At 48.8% G+C, this 18,413-nt stretch overlaps 1 protein-coding gene across 1 annotated transcript in view; it reads right to left on the bottom strand.

The window, feature by feature from the left end:
* pi4kab (phosphatidylinositol 4-kinase, catalytic, alpha b) overlaps nucleotides 1-18,110 on the bottom strand; it is a gene marked incomplete at its 3' end in the record, with an annotated part of 108,199 nt that extends 90,089 nt beyond the window's left edge. The window contains exons 1-6 of the mRNA XM_080851963.1: nucleotides 17,997-18,110; nucleotides 16,178-16,271; nucleotides 15,690-15,778; nucleotides 13,152-13,224; nucleotides 12,677-12,936; nucleotides 11,531-11,597 (exon numbers count right to left, since the gene is read on the bottom strand). Coding sequence (XP_080708089.1) covers nucleotides 11,531-11,597; nucleotides 12,677-12,936; nucleotides 13,152-13,224; nucleotides 15,690-15,778; nucleotides 16,178-16,271; nucleotides 17,997-18,095 — 682 coding nt within the window. The 5' untranslated portion in view covers nucleotides 18,096-18,110. The remainder of the gene's footprint in view (nucleotides 1-11,530; nucleotides 11,598-12,676; nucleotides 12,937-13,151; nucleotides 13,225-15,689; nucleotides 15,779-16,177; nucleotides 16,272-17,996) is intronic.
* Between the last annotated feature and the right edge of the window lie 303 nt (nucleotides 18,111-18,413).

Here is an 18,413-nt window from a genome sequence, read left to right as displayed (position 1 = left end):
AGCACAACGATGTTATCTGTTATTTAACTTTTAACTTAATTATTTATTTTCCAGCGGCTTGTAAGACGTAGTACGAAACTGTCCGGAGAAATTACCGATACAGCCAGCCATGCCTTGCAGCCCAGGCATCAGTCACAAAGTCTGCAGCCCGTCTACGCCAGAGAAGAAAGAGGGTAAGATTGATAAGGATTAGATCAGCTGTAGGCTACAGTAATTGCAGTGCATGGTCCTATGTAATCGTGTTAATAAAAAGGGACGTTTTTGCATCAGAAACGATGTCCTTTATAAACAAATGTACAAATGCAGTCGTTAAACACATTTGATGGACGAACTATAGAAATATGCGTTATCGTTGTGTCAGCACAGCGGCACTAATTTGGTTTATCTTTACAGCTGTTGGAGGCGAGGATGGCTGTCTTGGCGAGGGAAGAAATGGACCTATGGAAGTACGTTACTCTGGACCTGATGTCCGATGAAGGGGATTGCACAGACGAGGGGGAAACTGGCTGGATCGTGCGGCAGCCTGTTTTCAGAAGCAACGAGCTCTCTGACCTGTGTGCGGCTCTGCAGGGAAGACTCGACCTGGACCCCAGATATGCGCTGACGCACCATAGAAGGCTTTGTGTCGGCACACCGTCGCCAAGACTACCACCACCGGTGTATGACTCTGAGGCTGCAAAGAGACATTTCCGCCACTATTAAAGCCGTTGCAAAAATATTTTGTCCCAGTGCTGTGTTGCTGTTATTGCTGCTGTTTCCCCTCTGTTTTTCTGTGTAAATAAAGCTTTGGTTTTCAATTCCTGACTAAGGTCTTCAATGCTCGATTTGTCTGCCTTTCTATTAGGCCTACTATGATTATGATTATTTAAATGATTAATAAGAAATTCATTAATTTCATATAAAACCATTATTAGTAGCCTATATTATTATAATATTATTATACATAAATTATTAATTTCGTTTTTATGAGGCAATAGCTGTTAATGGGAGGGGCTACGATTTTGTCAGTTGAAAGTTGACCAATAGGGAAGAATCTCTTTCCCCAATCACAAGACGGTTACATTTCAAATCATTGTCATTTTCAACCAATGGCTGCATTGTGTGTGAGGCTACAGTCAATATGCTAATAAGAGCCTTTCACACCTCTTTCAGCGGGAGGTGAGAAGTAACACAACGCCCCCCTCTCCCCTCTTGGCCTGTATGCGGGAAATTCCGTTAATTTGCGGCAGACGAAAATTTCGGGGGAATGTCCGCTATCAACCAGGAATGCTTATCATTCGTGGCAGTATCACAGCGTTTACGGGCCCGATAATCTTGCTTTTCGTGCAGTGAGATGCGAGGATGATGACATTGAGAGACAGAGGGAGAGGGAGAGAAAGAGAGAGAGAGAGAGAGAAAGAAAGAAAGAGAGAGAGAAAGTGACAGAGAGATTAAGAAACAGCAAGATAAGGCGAATAAATAAGGCATGCCATGAAAGAAGGAGTAAAGTATGACTGGGGGGGGGGGGGGGGGGGTATTTGTGATATATACTTTATTATATAGATATTAGTGCTGTATTGGCAGCACAGCCCAGAGACACAGAGCCATGTATACTATTTGTGATATATACTTTATTATATAGATATTAGTGCTGTATTGGCAGCACAGCCCAGAGACACAGAGCCATGTATACTATTTGTGATATATACTTTATTATATAGATATTAGTGCTGTATTGGCAGCACAGCCCAGAGACACAGAGCCATGTATACTATTTGTGATATATACTTTATTATATAGATATTAGTGCTGTATTGGCAGCACAGCCCAGAGACACAGAGCCATGTATACTATTTGTGATATATACTTTATTATATAGATATTAGTGCTGTATTGGCAGCACAGCCCAGAGACACAGAGCCATGTATACTATTTGTGATATATACTTTATTATATAGATATTAGTGCTGTATTGGCAGCACAGCCCAGAGACACAGAGCCATGTCATGTGGGGAATAAGGAGGTGCTGTTGGAGAGGGACAGAGAGGACACCCCGCTCAAAAGCCCTCATTATGCCTGCAGATCGAGACGAGACCAGCTGAACACACACACACACACACACACACACACAAATGTATCTCTCTCATATACAGGTACACAAACACACACTGTTACATGCACACACAGACACACTCACACACACTCACACACACACACACACACACACACACCCACACCCACACCCACACGCACACCCACACGCACACGCACACACACACGCACACACACCCACACCCACACCCACACTCACAGCTAAACAAAGGAGGCGAGGCTGAAAAGCTGGAAGGATAAGAAGCGAAAGCACAGGACCGTCTGACTTTGACAGGTGTGATAACGCGAAATATGCGCCGTCACTATTAATAGTACACACGGAAATACGGAGTATTGTTTGATACACAAGTGTCACGGGGTGACCACATTCAATGGGGGAGGAACCAACCGTCAGGGAGTTGGGTTCCTAGGGGTGCGCTGAGAGCGTAACACCAGCTAGAAGCTACCATGTAAACAAACCCTGGGTTTAGCCATTGATTAGGCTAACTAGCTTCAGCTGCGCAGCCAACATCAACTCTTCTGTCTAATTAACCCTCTGATTGTGAGCTCTTGAAAAGCAACAGGTTACCACCAGTATAGAGGCAGATTGGGAAGGAGCACGCAGGGCCAAGGAACAAGGACTCGTAGGCGAGACGGCGGCCCGAGCAGAATCCGAACAAACTGATGACAAGCCAGGCAAGCTACTACCCAGAGCATACAGAGTAATTGAAGCTGGATAGCGCAACCCCTCGCCAGTCGCATTCACCGAGAGGAACCCCGGAATAAAGGTTACGAATACTGCTAAGAGTGGAGGACGCCCTAACGACGTGAAGCTAAGTAACCTGTCTCCTTGCCAATCAGAAGTACCGTGTATCGCTGGTTTACTGTCTGCTAACAGTTGGCCAGTTATATGTATCTTTTGAGGACGCTACCGCTGTCATTTGTGTGGCACGAACTCTCTCTTTGCAACATTGCTGCACTACCCGCCGGATCGTGGAGCTATTGCCTGGACTGTCTATTTATATGAGCACGTAAGCCCCTGTGTTGGGCCACTATGGACTGACTATTTGCTGTGACATTGTTTACACCTGAAAGTGCCATTGTTGAAGTGACCTTGTGTGCCGTGTTCCCCTAGAGTGGTGTGTCGAAGTGTTTGCACTAATTGACTGCACTGTTGTTAATGTGGCCTCCCACGACAGTTCCAGGTTTTACCCATGATCTGTGTATGCTACATCCGTGCCCTGCTAACTGAGAGTGTAGAACATGTTTGACATCAAATAACTTTCTCCGGTTAGCTTCTCACAGCCCAGGATCCCCTACTGGAGGAGACGAGGCGAGCGGCTACCATCAATTGCCCCGACCACCTGTAGGAATTGCAAAAACGGCTGTGCTACCCTGGACTAAACCCGCACTGCTCTTCTCCCCACTTCCCTGCCATTAATCCCACAGTCTCCTAGGCTTTGGAGCTCTCTCTCCCCCCCCTCTGCCAAAGCCTCACGAAGTGCCCTGACATCAAAGACTTTTCTCTTTTTAACTATTTAATAAAATAATTACTTTTAACCCTGACTCTCTGCGTCTGCCATCTTTTTGGGATGAAGTTACGGTGTGCTCCTCAGAGTAATAGTGGTTTAGGTGAAGTGGAGGCTCCAGTGCCCCCCACCTGTGACAAGTGGCGTAGCCGGCAGGATTTACTTAAGTACGCCCCCAAGTGATGCCTGTCTTCATGGGAGCAACATGGGCACAGAGGTTTGGAGGACGAGGATCAGAACTAAGTCTGCAAGAGTGGAAGTCCCAGACTGAATACCTGGCTGGCTTGCAGGGGCTGAGTGAACAGCAGAGGTTACAGTTTGTGCTGGGGTCTCTCGAGGGTGAAGCCAAGCGTGAGGTCCAGGCAGCACCAGAGGACCAACGCAACAACCCAAAAGCTGTGTTTGACTTCTTGGCCGGATTCTATGGCGACCACACCCCGGTGGCCACGCTGAGGGCCCAGTTTTTTACATGTAAGCAAGGGCCAAGACAATCACTGCGTTCTTTTGTGTCGAGATGCGTGAGCTGTTCACCCGACCGAAAAGACGGCACGACCATGGCCTCGGCGTTGGAGAGGCCCTGCTGCGGGACCAGTTCCTCATGGGGCTCTATGACACCAACATCCGCCAGAGCTTGCGGCTGCAGCTCCGCCGTGACCCGAACCTGACTTTCGAAGACCTCCGGACAGAGGCCCTGGCCCTGGAATTGGACCATGCAGAGATGGCTGACCAACCCATATGCATGGCTACCAGCAGTGCCTGCACCCCTGCTCCTCCTTCTACGGCCGACTGGAAGCGGGAACTGCATGCTGAAGTCATGAAAGAGGTGAAGGAGCAGATGACTGAACTGTCTAAAAAACCCTTCTTGAAGAGCTACGCCGGGGTCAGCCTAGCCACCAGCCTAGCAACCCACCACTGCCCCGTGAGCAGTCCTACTCTGATAGTAGCCGGGAGCCACCACGGCGTCCAGGCCGGGCTGCCGGGCCCAGGTTCCGGTGGGATGACCAGGGGAGGCCAGTCTGCAACAGTTGCGGTGAGGCAGGCCACATCAGCCGCCAGTGTGGCCCTGGTCCTCGTCGGGGGTCACAAGGGGGTTTTTAGCTTTACCGGTCACCGTGGGTCAAGTGGCCGGGACCCCTTCAACCGACCACCCCTCCTGCCCTAGAAACAGCCTTATTGGACAGTGCCCCACCATCGACATACAGGTCAGGGGTAAGAAGATCAAATGCTTGGTCGACACTGGTTCTCAGGTAACCCTGTTTTCTGAAAGCTTGTGCCAAGAACTTTTTGATGTTCAACAGCTCCAAGGAGCAGAAACACCATGGCTGACCTTGCGAGGAGCCAAGGGACTCAACATCCCCTACATTGGCTATGTGGTCAGCGACATCCAGGTTCGAGACATCAACGTGCCGGACAAGGGGGTCGTCATCGTCCGAGACCACTGTCTGGGTACCCATCGAGCCCTGTTGGGCATGAATGTCCTACACACAGAGGGTCAGCAGTGGGAGCACATCTTCGCAGACTGCCGCAGGATCCAAGCTGCCAAGACCCAGTGGGACCAGGAAGACACCGGACGGGTGGCCTGCCGTTATGCCCTTTCCATCCCAGCCCAGAGTGAAGCCATAGTCTGGGCCAGGTTGCCAGCCCGGGCCTATGGACCGGATAACTGGGTCACAGTGGAGCCACACCCGGAATGCCAGGCGATCGAGGTGGCACGAGGCCTTGCTACCGTGCATCGTGGTCGGGTTCCTGTGAGGGTGCGGAACGCTAGGCCATACCCAGTCAACCTCCATCGCCATCAGTGCTTAGCCCGAGTCACAGCGGTGGGACCCCAACAAGTAAGAGAAGGCGGTGAGGTCAGTTTCCATCAAGTCAGCTCTGGGGTGGTCGAGGTCGACATCCAGCACGCAGGCCACAAGACAGACGCGTCCGGGGCGGCCATGCCTGAACACCTCACTGGCAAGTCACTACGGGGGGATGGTCTGGATGAGGACCAGCAGCACCAGCTCAAGTGCTTCCTGACTAGATGGCAGCATGTGTTCTCCACCCACGACGAGGATTATGGATGTACTAACATCGTCAGACATCAGATCCCCACCGGTGATGCGGCACCAAGCTGTGAGCGATACCGCCCAGTACCACCTACCCTGTATCAGGAAGTCCACACCTTACTGCGAGGGATGTTGGACGGTGGCATCGTCCGCGAAAGCAGCAGTCCCTGGGCAGCACCGATAGTCCTCGTGCAGAAGAAGACTGGGGCCTGGAGGTTCTGTGTCGACTACCGGAAACTGAATAGCGTGACCAAGAAGGATGCTTTCCCCTTACCCCGGATAGAAGACTCCCTTACCAGCTTGACCCAGGCTGCCTGGTACTCCACCTTGGACCTGGCCAGTGGATATTGGCAGGTCCAGGTCGAGGAGAGCGACCGCGAGAAGACTGCCTTCACCACCCCTTTCGGCCTGTTTGAGTGGGACCGGATGCCCTTTGGCCTCTGCAACGCCCCGGCAACCTTCCAGAGGCTGATGCAGCGGTGTCTGGGCGGGCAGCTAGTCGACTCCACCCTGGTATACCTGGACGATGTCATTGTGTTCTCCCCGGATTTCTCCTCCCACCTTAAACATCTAGAACAAGTGCTGCAGGCCATGGAGAAATACGGCTTAAAACTGCGGCCGGAGAAATGGCAGCTGTTCCAGAAAGAGGTCAAGTTCCTGGGCCATCGCGTCAGCTCCACCGGAATCTCCCCTGACCCAGAAAAGCTATCGGCCGTACAAGACTGGGAACCTCCTAAGACGGTCCGACAGGTGAGGTCCTTCCTGGGCTATGTGGGTTACTACAGACGCTTCATTAAGGACTTCTCCAAGATCGCGAAGCCCCTGAACGAACTCTTGGTAGGCACAGGGCGCCCTCGGGGCCGGGGATCTCCCTCTGAAGCCTGGAGCCCTGAGTGTGATGCAGCCTTTCGAAGGCTAAAGCAAGAGCTGTTGCAGGCCCCCATCCTTGCATATGCAGACTTCTCGCAACCCTTCATCCTCTACACTGATGCCAGTAACGCAGGGTTGGGCGCCGTACTGGCTCAGCAGCAACAGGGGGTAGAGCGTGTCATTGCATATGCAAGCCGGAGCCTCCATCCAGCTGAGCGGAATGACTCCCGCTACAGCTCTTTTAAAATAGAACTTCTCGCCATGAAGTGGGCCTTGAGTGAAATATTTAAAGATTACTTATGGGGCCTTAAGGTAAAGGTTGTGACTGATAATAACCCTCTTGTCCACTTACAGACAGCCAAACTGGGGGCCGTAGAACAGCAGTGGGTGGCCCAACTGGCCAACTACGACTACCACATCAACTATCGACCGGGTAAAGGACACATTAATGCTGATGTGCTTTCTAGGCTCCCGGCTAAAGGTGAGACCGACCCAGCCTCAACCCCTTCCACAGAACCTGAAGATGGTCTACTGGTAGGAGTGATCGAGGCACCAGGATCAAGCCACGAGTTGCCCCCCGCCAGCTGGGGCTGGGACCCAAACTGATGGGAGGAGCTGCAGGGGGAAGATGACGACTTGGTGGCAGTTCGGACCTACCTGAGCCAGGACTCCTTACCCTCAGCCGCAGAGAGAAAGGCCCAGACACCAACTGTGAGACAGCTCCTGAGCCACTGGGATAAACTCCGGGTGGTTTGTCGTTCGGTGCATGACTCCGTAACCCATGACACTGTGTTCCAGGTAGTGGTGCCACGGACCCAGGTTCAGTCCCTCCTCCAAGCCTACCACACACAGATGGGCCACCAAGGGCAGGAGAGGACCTTGTCCCTGTTGAGGAGAAACTTTTACTGGCCGAAGATGGAGGAGTCGGTGGAGGCCTTCGTCCAGAGCTGTCCACGCTGTATGCTTTTCAAAGCAAGACAAAACCCGAAAGCCCCCTTAGTCCCCATACTGCCCAAGGCTCCCCTTCACACCGTGAGTATGGACTTCCTGACGCTGAGTCGGCCAACGGACCGCTACCAGAACATCTTGGTGGTGACCGACTTGTTTACCAAGTACGCTTGGGCGATCCCAACCACTGACCAGACCGCCATCACCACCGCCAGGGTTCTTTGGGGCACAGTGTTCCAAGCTTTCGGTTGTCCAGAGACCCTCCACTCCGACCAGGGCCCGAACTTTGAATCAAAGGTCATTCAAGAGCTGTGCCAGCTGTACGGTTGCCGAAAGACCCACACTACGCCATACCACCCGCAGGGTAACGGAGGATGTGAGAGGTTAAACCAGACCCTGCTGAGCCTTTTGGGGACCCTGGAAGTCGAGCAACACAGAAGGTGGGTGGACCATCTCCCTTTCCTAATACAAGCCTATAACAACAGTGTACATAGTACCACAGGCTATGCCCCATCCTACCTGATGTTTGGAAGACATGTGCGTCTACCCATGGATCTGCTCCTTGGGACGGCACCGAGAAACGGACCCCAAAGTACAACAGAGTGGGTGAGTCAACACCACCGACGGCTCCAAGATGCCTACAGGCAGGTCACCGAGCATTTAGGTGCTGCCGCTGCCAAGAACAAGCGCCTGTACGACCGGACAGCCCAAGACGCCCCCCTGCTGCCTGGCGAGCGTGTGCTGGTGCGAGACTGCCAACGACAAGGTAAAGGGAAGTTAAGCGACCGTTGGGAGGCCACACCCTATGTGGTATGCAGCCAGCGACCTGACCAGCCCGTCTACACTGTGCGGCCGGAAGGGAGGCTAGGCCCTGATCGGGTACTACATCGCAACCTGCTTCGTCCCTGTCCAAATTACCCAGTACCGAGGTGAGAGTCGCCAGTGAGACCAGCAGTCCCGATACCACCTGGGATGGGGTGGGCAGCAGTGCCTGTGAGACCTGGACCGCCCGCAGACGAACTGGACCCCCTGCCACCGCCCAGACGTTCCCAACGGGACACCCAGGGCCAGCCCCCGGAGAGGTACGGTAACTGGGACTAGAACCCAATAGTGGGGGAGGATGTCACGGGGTGACCACATTCAGTGGGGGAGGAACCAACCGTCAGGGAGTTGGGTTCCTAGGGGTGCGCTGAGAGCGTAACACCAGCTAGAAGCTACCATGTAAACAAACCCTGGGTTTAGCCATTGATTAGGCTAACTAGCTTCAGCTGCGCAGCCAACATCAACTCTTCTGTCTAATTAACCCTCTGATTGTGAGCTCTTGAAAAGCAACAGGTTACCACCAGTATAGAGGCAGATTGGGAAGGAGCAGGCAGGGCCAAGGAACAAGGACTCGTAGGCGAGACGGCGGCCCGAGCAAAATTCGAACAAACTGATGACAAGCCAGGCAAGCTACTACCCAGAGCATACGGAGTAATTGAAGCTGGATAGCGCAACCCCTCGCCAGTCGCATTCACCGAGAGGAACCCCGGAATAAAGGTTACGAATACTGCTAAGAGTGGAGGACGCCCTAACGACGTGAAGCTAAGTAACCTGCCTCCTTGCCAATCAGAAGTACCGTGTATCACTGGTTTACTGTCTGCTAACGGTTGGCCAGTTATATGTATCTTTTGAGGACGCTACCGCTGTCATTTGTGTGGCACGAACTCTCTCTTTGCAACATTGCTGCACTACCCGCCGGATCGTGGAGCTATTGCCTGGACTGTCTATTTATATGAGCACGTAAGCCCCTGTGTTGGGCCACTATGGACTGACTATTTGCTGTGACATTGTTTACACCTGAAAGTGCCATTGTTGAAGTGACGTTGTGTGCCGTGTTCCCCTAGAGTGGTGTGTCGAAGTGTTTGCACTAATTGACTGCACTGTTGTTAATGTGGCCTCCCACGACAGTTCCAGGTTTTACCCATGATCTGTGTATGCTACATCCGTGCCCTGCTAACTGAGAGTGTAGAACATGTTTGACATCAAATAACTTTCTCCGGTTAGCTTCTCACAGCCCAGGATCCCCTACTGGAGGAGACGAGGCGAGCAGCTACCATCAATTGCCCCGACCACCTGTAGGAATTGCAACAACGGCTGTGCTACCCTGGAATAAGCCCACACTGCTCTTCTCCCCACTTCCCTGCCATTAATCCCACAGTCTCCTAGGCTTTGGAGCTCTCTCTCCCCCCCCTCTGCCAAAGCCTCACGAAGTGCCCTGACATCAAAGACTTTTCTCTTTTTAACTATTTAATAAAATAATTACTTTTAACCCTGACTCTCTGCGTCTGCCATCTTTTTGGGGTGAAGTTACGGTGTGCTCCTCAGAGTAATAGTGGTTTAGGTGAAGTGGAGGCTCCAGTGCCCCCCACCTGTGACACAAGTGTTCAGCGAACTTTAAAGCGTGAGTGCTTGGGGAACTATGAGCCTTTGAGAAGGATCCCGCATTGGACAAAAGGGATAACAAATTGCGGAGCTCACCTTCAGCCTAACCGGCACGCAACCGAACCAGAGCGCATATGAAAGACGCTTCCCTATTCACGCGACAGTGGGAAAGAATGGACGGTTCCACCTGAGACGGGTGTTTTCTTCCGTAGTGAAGAAAGACATTGTAGCTGGCTGACAAAAGCCTTATTAATATGTTTGTGCATGTCACGATGTCAAATGTATATTATTGTATGCTTAATACAGGTTAAATAGTTTAAATTGTTGTCTGTTTAGATGATTGATTCCTGCATAATGGTTAACTCCTAGAAGGAGGAGTTATACATAATATAACCTGCATTTAGGGAATGGCAGGGGAGTGGAGTTAGGACCTCTGATGTGAGAGGAGGCCTGTTGCTTTTGGCTAACAAAGGTATTATTGCAAGTCAGTAGAGTTAAGGATCTTTTTGTTTGTTTGTCTGTTTGTTTGTTTGTTTTGTGATTTTTGTGAAGTTCGTTTGTCTGTCACCTGCCGGCAGTGGAAATAAAATCTGAAACCCTTTTAGGGTTTATTGAACCTGTTATCCTGGTGACTGCCTCTGCCGCTCAACACACTACTTCACAACAGGATGGAGGTTTTTCCCATTCATGTATTTAGTGACAGTAAGTTGTGATAAGTGAAAATTCACCCTAGTTACCTCAGGACTCCGGAGCTGCATGAAAGTATATTTATTAGACAAACAAACATCTCGTCTGGTCTAAATATGCTCTTGCTCATATGCAGACTTAGTGGCACCTAATATTCTAGTTACACACACAGAGAGAAAAGCCATGCTCCTGCTTTCATAAGCACATGATTCATACAAGGAATATATTAATACAAGTCACTTATTATTATATTCCTAAATCATTAACAGTGTTTGTAAATAATCTCTATCAAGTTGCGATAGTGACAGTGGAAGCATTCTTGCATTGCCACTGCTAGTCACAGTCCTTTGCCACACACACACACACACACACACACACACACACACACACACACACACACACACACACACACACACACACACACACACACACACACACACACACACACACACACACACACACACACACACACACACAGTCACTCCAGGGTAAAAGTAAAGGGAGATCTCCTAATGCAGCAGTGAGGTGTTCTGCCTGAAAAAGAACTGTGTGTGAGATAACTAACTAAAAAGCATGCAGAGACATCCTTGCAAACAGCACCAACAACCCAACCGGCTCAGATTAAATCTTGCTAACATGCTAGCTGGTGTCTTTGGTTATAAAGCTGGCACTGCCATGCTTTGAAAGCAGGACAAGTGAGCAGCAACAGGTTAATCTGGAGACCAGCTGAAGTTCAGTGTCTTCCCCAGGCAGGCAGGGGAAGTGCACTATCAAAGAGTACAGAGTGTGACTCCCCTCCAGGCTCAGTACAGATGTCAGATGTGGTGTAGCAGGTTTTTAGTTCAGGTGCACTGGAGTCTTAGTCTACTCTGATTCAATGGTTCTGTGGTAAGAGGTGTGGGGAAGTTTTTTTGTTTTGTTCAGGTGTTCAGGTATTTAGGTGTGTGTTTTTACCTTCAAAGTAGTGAGGTCCTGCAGCAGTAGGGGAACAGGGGGAGGCAGATCCCCTCTCTGGGCTGGCCTGCAAACACACACACACACACAATGTTAAAACTGGTGACATACCAGGCTGACTGTGGGCTGATATTGGGGTGAACGCCTGTAACCCTAGTTTTGCGGTGTGACCCACACCGTCAGCAATAGCCGGACCCCAGTGGGCGGCTTTTTGGTCCGACTGAGTATGTTGATAAGGTGGCGGAGCCCTCCGGTGAGCAAGATCGGAACATACATGTTAGTATGAACATACATGATAGTTGGCCACTGGCTGTAGTCTTTGCGGTGTGATCACATGCAACATTCTGGCCCAGACACAGGCAACGTCTGGCCACACATCCACACATCCGTCGGACTTCGTCACTACGAGTTCTCTGGTGTCAGTTTGGTGTGTCTCTGGCTTTGGGGGTTAAAAAGCCCATTCCACCAGAACAAAGGCAGATTTCTCATTATAATGATTTGCCTGGTTTGACATGCAGAGTTAAACTCCAAGCAGTAAGAACTATCCATCTAGAGACAACCATAGCTAAGAGTGAGCAAATGTGAATACAAGTAAATGTGGACAGCAAAGATCTTTCGAATCAGCGCATCTTACATTTTTCAACCAATGGAAAAGTGGCAAAAAGGAAATAAAGATACACCTATCATCACCCAAAAGACAGCACCAATGAAATGTGCTACTCCATTATACAGTACAGCAGTGATACAACAATACAATACAGCAGCAGATACTGTACTGTGGGATATTTTAATATGAGTCAGAAGAAATGGTAGATAATTCATTCAATTAGTTTGAGGGTTAATCACACACACACAACGATTTCAAATGAGGGGAAAGGGGTGGGTCATTAGACTCAGTTTAGAAGCTTTCTGATTGGATGGAGTCAGGTTAAAGGTGAGCATTTGATTGGGTTACAGGATCAGCCAGTCAGGGCTGTAGTGGGAGTGTCAGATAAGGTTTTTAATATGTCAGCGCGGGTTCATTTTGTCGGAAACTTTACCGGGAACTTTCTCTTATTGTGGTTTAACATCTGCAATAAACCATACTGAGACCCACCATCTGCTTAAATGGGACCGCGTGTGTGTATATTTTAGACACCACAGTACCTGCATGCCATCTGTGAGCAGGCCACTCTTCCGCCTGAGGGTGTCCCCCTGGCACGCTGTGAGCATGGAGTTGGGCATGATGGCGCGGAAGTCGTTGAATGAGCGGCGCCTCACCCCCTCGGTTTCTGTGGCGACGCGGGGAGTCTCCGGAGCCCCTCGGGGGAAGAGCTGAGAGAGGAGGGGCTCACCTCCGTTGCTGTAGCGACCAAAGGCCCGGGTCACGCCCAGCAGGCTTGGCACTGTGAACCTGCAGAAATACACTGACAGAGAGAGAGGGGGGGGGGGGGGAGAGAGAGAGAGAGAAAGGAGAGAGAGAAACAGGAGAGGACTGCAGTGATATTTTTGACTGGGTTTATGATAGTTGAATAGCTGATTGATCAAGCTATTGATTGAATGATTAGAAGACAATGTGTAAATGCTTGTATCTTAATGTGTGTGTGTGTGTGTGTGTGTGCGTGGGTGTAAGTGAGCTCACCTTTGTCATGGTTCTCTGGAGCCTTACACACCTCCAACAGAGACTTCATCACCTCCATTACAGCCTCCAGGATCTGAACACACACAACAGAGTTAAACGTGAAATATACTTCTGCATCTTTCTCCGACCTTCTCCGCCCTCGAAAATAAATGGGCGGGTGGTCGGATTCAGAAGGATTTGATCGTACTTACAGGCCTTATACACTTCTACCTGTGCGTGCTGAAAATAATTTACCGCGTAAATAATAATTATAAGGACGGCAACAGCGCTTTTTTACATTATTCGACGTTTTACATTATTCAAAGGTGAAAGATTAAAGGCAAGAGAATCGCCAGGTGTAGGCTACCTTCTCATTATGTGTGGGTGTTGTCAGTGTTTGTAATACAATGGTGTAAATAAACTCCACTTCGCGTTTTTGACAATAAAATAAATCCCATTTAGGATAACAGCCTCCCTCATATGTGCAGGAGTTTGTTTAACAGTTTAACTGTGCGGGAGTTGTCCCATTTCCCATGAGGCTTTGCTCCGACCATTCTACATTAGGAAACAAATTAATTCGCTGGCCAATTTATATTTGTGGTCATGAAAGTTATACGTCTGAATAAAAAGAAATAGATCAAGATAGGAGGCTAAACAAAAATAAGTAGGCTGGATTAATGAAAGTGAGTTTGACAAACATCGCGAGTGAGATGTATATAGACAACAAGGGCCCTATTTTAACGATCAGAAACGCAAGTAGGACAGCGTCAAACGCAAGTAGCTGTGAGGGCGGCTCTATGGCGCATTTGCTATTGTAACGGCGGAAAAAACACACTTGCGCCCGGCGCAAATGAAAAATGGGTTGGTCCAAAGGAGGTTACTCAGCCATAGGTGTGGTTTGGGCGTAATATGCAATAAACAATAAGAGCGTCATCTCACATTCCCTTTAAGAGCGAGGAGCGCATATTCCATAGCGGCTTGTTATTATAATGGCGGAAATACCTGGAGGAAGACCGTGAGGCCACCAGAACGTGTGTTACCAGAAACAATCACGGCAATATTTTCCCATGCTTGTTTGGAGAAATGTGTCTACTTTTCATTTCTCGTTTGTATTTTTTCAGTTACTAGCATTCATTTTTTGGTGGCAACATATTTGAAATAAAAGTCACAAAAACATACTTTCCGATGTTTTGGGTTCACCCTCACTGAATCACAAGGTTATGTATGCATGGTAATAATATTGCACCCATCGGCACATGCAGTTCAACCTCACGTCTTCTAAAGTCCTCTAATCTATCCTCATTTATGTCATTGACACATCCATGATTCATGGCAATGTTGTGTAAAACACTGGGGGGGCACGTATGTGAATATGGGTGCAGTCTATAGCGCCAAGGACGCCAGGGAACCCATACTTCTCCCAGAACGCCTGCTTAGCCCTCTCTTGGCTGTCGGGTGTTACAGGAAATTTTATGAATTCCCCAGCATGTCGGACTAGACCTGACGTAACTGCATGTATAGCCGAACTTATTGCAGACTGTGATAGGGACAGTGTGCGTCTGTCCCCAGCTCATCTGCCAGGAGATGGCAGACATCAGACCGCCATTACAATTAACCTGAATCATTTGGGTCAATGTGTACGCTAGATGTATGCCTATTTTTTAAATATCTTGGATATGGATATCACAATGATTTCCTCATGTGGTAAATACTTTATTTTCCTTGTAATTATATATGGCTTGCTAAAAAATTGGTGTAAATCTCTCGTGTAGACGAGAGAAGTAAAGTGTAGCCTACTGTGCGGCCAAGCACGCGTCCTTAAAATAGCGTCTGAATACGCGCCACAGACTCTACACAATGCGTCTCTGACATTAGACTAGGTTTTTTTCTGGTCAACGGCGCAATGTCGTTTTGAAACTGCAAAATACCAAATACCAGTTCATTTCGACGCGCGCCTCTGGAGGGAAAATCCCGCTGTGCGCCGGGTGCAAGATAGGAATGATACATGCGTCGGTGACAATGTCAATTGCGCTGGGTGCAAGATAGGGCCCCAAGTGTTATATATAGTGGTTGGAATCAGCTAGACTACGCTGTTGGAGAACTTGGCGATTATTTTCTTTGTGGGTGATAATGTCGTTAGGAAATAATGTCATAAGTGGACCAATCACAGCCAAGGGGGTATCCGACTCTCTACGAAAAGTTAGAAAAAAGCGTTCCTCTCCGACCAGCTCTCCGAGGGCTCGGATGGGCGTTAACACTTGGGTGAAGGTGTTGCCAAGGCGTGCCAAGGCGTGCCAAGGCGTGCCAAAGTGTCCCTCTACGACCGAATCGGAGAAGTAAAAAACGGCCTTTATACACACACACACACACACACACACACACACACACACACACACACATACACACATTCCCAATGTCATGTGCTCATCAATGTCAAGAGATAGTCAATACATCACTTCACTGAAAAGCACTCACGTACAGACACCTTTTTCTGTCTTTCTCTCTCTCACTCACACACACACACACACACACACACACACGGAGGAGGAGTGGGGTGACCTGGTTACTGGACTCTGGGTCTCTCTGGGCAACATCAGACAGCAGGGTCACCAGACAAAAACTGAAATTCTCAGCAACAGGAAGAACACCTGCAGGCGAGACAGATAGACAGACAGACAGACAGACAGACAGACAGAGAGGAAAGAAGAGAGAAGGGAAAGTAAGAAAAGACATTATTAGAATTATTGAGAAACAGCGAAACAGCTAACTGAAACTGAGCCGCGTCTCCTGTCAGTCTGCTGTGTGCATAAAAAACATCAGCCATGGCACGATTGAAGTGTTCTGATTCTTTATATTAATGGACTGTGTTGAAGTCAGTCTTTACATAGCCCATGGGAGTCAAAGACATCTTTCTGGCGTAATGGTAATGGATAGCTGTCAGATAACACAACACAAAGTTAAGCCTTTAAATTCAAATACCATATGCAATAACTGTAAACATGAATACATTTAACGTGTCGTGAGAGAGCACAGTGGTACAGTCTTACCCCGCCCCTTTTTGCTGGAAGCTTCCTCCACCCACTGAACACGAGGAAGGCCCCGTAACAGGCTCAACAAGTAGCCAACAAGCAGATCTTTGTGCTGACAGACGGACAGAAAGAAGGGGGAGGAGGGAATTACAGAGACAGAGAGAGAGAGGAGGGGAAAGGGAGGGAGAGAAAGAGAAAGAAAGAGAGGGAGAGAGAGGGGTTTTGTCATTCGCTTTGTGCATTTTTTTTCTTCATCACACTTGTTTGTTTGTCTGTATCCATGTTGCATAGATAAAGCTCTCCTTGTGTTTAAGGTATTAAATGTGCAATTTGTTTGTCAACAGTTAAGCATAGTTGTCATGCCAACAACAAAACCGATGTTGAACTGAATGGAGAGCGATGAGTGGTGGGAATCATACAGATGCTAGTACATATACAGATTCCTGTCATGCCATCACCAAACCGTGATGAAGAGATAAAATGATGACACAGTCTGATAATAAACAGATGAGAGATGATGAAACCTTATTGTAACATAAAAAGAAGAGAGAGTCAGAAAGAAAGAGGGATAGAGAGATTTGAGAGACACTTCACTGGCAGACAGTCACATACAGAGGTATAGTCAGGTGTACAGGGAGATACAGTGAACAAAAGGTGGAAAGAGAGATAAAGGAAGAGACAGGAAAGGCCTGAGGTTGAAGCAACAGCAGTCTCACACATTTCTCCGGATCATTTACAGTCAGATTGAGCTAACATTTCCTTATCACCGGCTTCAGACATAATTTTGTTGAGTCCATCACTGTAAACCACTGCGGCCCGTCGAGTGCTTGCTGGGTGCTCGTAACATCTATCAAAGGGTGGTCACGGTAACAGCAGCTGTCAAATCTGCTGTTGGTTTACCCACAACCCTCTGCTGCCAAACCCACCAAATGACCCTCTCTACGCAGGGAGGAGAGTTGGGGCGGGGGCAACCATTCATTAACTAAGTCAGTGGACACTGAAAGTGCTGTTTTGTGGCTCAGGCTCAGCCAAAGTGGCTTATATACCAATCACCTCTAATCTCCCCGTCGAGCACATCAGCTGATCCAGCCAGTCTCACCCAAGCCACTCACAAGGGCAATGATCTCTCTCTCTCTCCCTCCATCTCCATCTCCCTCTCTCTCACACTCTCTCCCCCTCCCTCCATCTCCCTCCATCTCCCTCCATCTGTCTATAGCACACTCTCTCTCTTTCGCTCTCCCACCCCCACGGATCCCACACCGATGGACCGACACACAAGCACATGCCAACACACACAGGAACATAAACATAAATCCTAACAAAAACTTTAACACTTCAGACTGGTTAAACTCCCACCATGAAGGAAGACAGCATGGAATACAAGCACTCACACACACACACACACACACACACACACACACACACACACACAAATGACAATTCATGCATGATGTACACCTACACACATATTAAGTTAGACACTAAAACAACTCAGAGAGAGAGAGAGAAGGAGAGAGAGAGAGTTAAGTTTATATTTAACATGAACCGGGAGTATACCTCTGCAATTTACATGAGCCAGGAGATCACACAGAAGATACTTATTCACACACGGCAACTGATCAAAAATTCATAATTTCTTCAGTGAACTACAAAGATGAAAGGGTGTCCACTCATAGCCAGCTCCAAATGTCCTTTGTAGTCATCACCACTAAGATTCTCACACACAATCACACTCAGACGCACCACCAAATACACACTCTCACTCTCACTCTCACTCTCACTCTCACTCTCACTCTTATTCTCACTTTCACACACACACACACACACTCTCACACACCTGAAGGCCTGACTCCACCAGGAACACAGCCAGTGCAATGACTGCGTCCCTGCGGCGGATGTCCAGAGTGAAGGCTCCCCGGGTGTCTGATGGGCACATGCATAGCAACTTCTGCACCTGCGGGGGAGAGAAGAGGGGTCAGTCTATTACCTTTCAGAACTTAGGGATAGCCAATTACAGGGACTGGATGTGTATAACCTAGATTATCTGTATCTCTACCCCACACTAGAAAGGGATAGCACAGATAAGGGTAGAAATAAGACCTTAACCAACGTATATAGACGGATAGATAAATAGATACAGGGAGAGGAATAATGAATGGATGGATGGAATAAATGGCCGAGAGGAGGGAGTCACGATATCACATCCCTAAAAAAAGTAATACTCCACTACCCCAAAATAGAAACCATAGCTCTG

The sequence above is a fragment of the Sprattus sprattus genome, assembly GCF_963457725.1.
Source record: "Sprattus sprattus genome assembly, chromosome: 15".
Classification (NCBI taxonomy): domain Eukaryota; kingdom Metazoa; phylum Chordata; class Actinopteri; order Clupeiformes; family Clupeidae; genus Sprattus; species Sprattus sprattus.
Note: the sequence above shows the minus strand (reverse complement) of the source record. Positions and strands in the feature narration are given on the sequence as shown.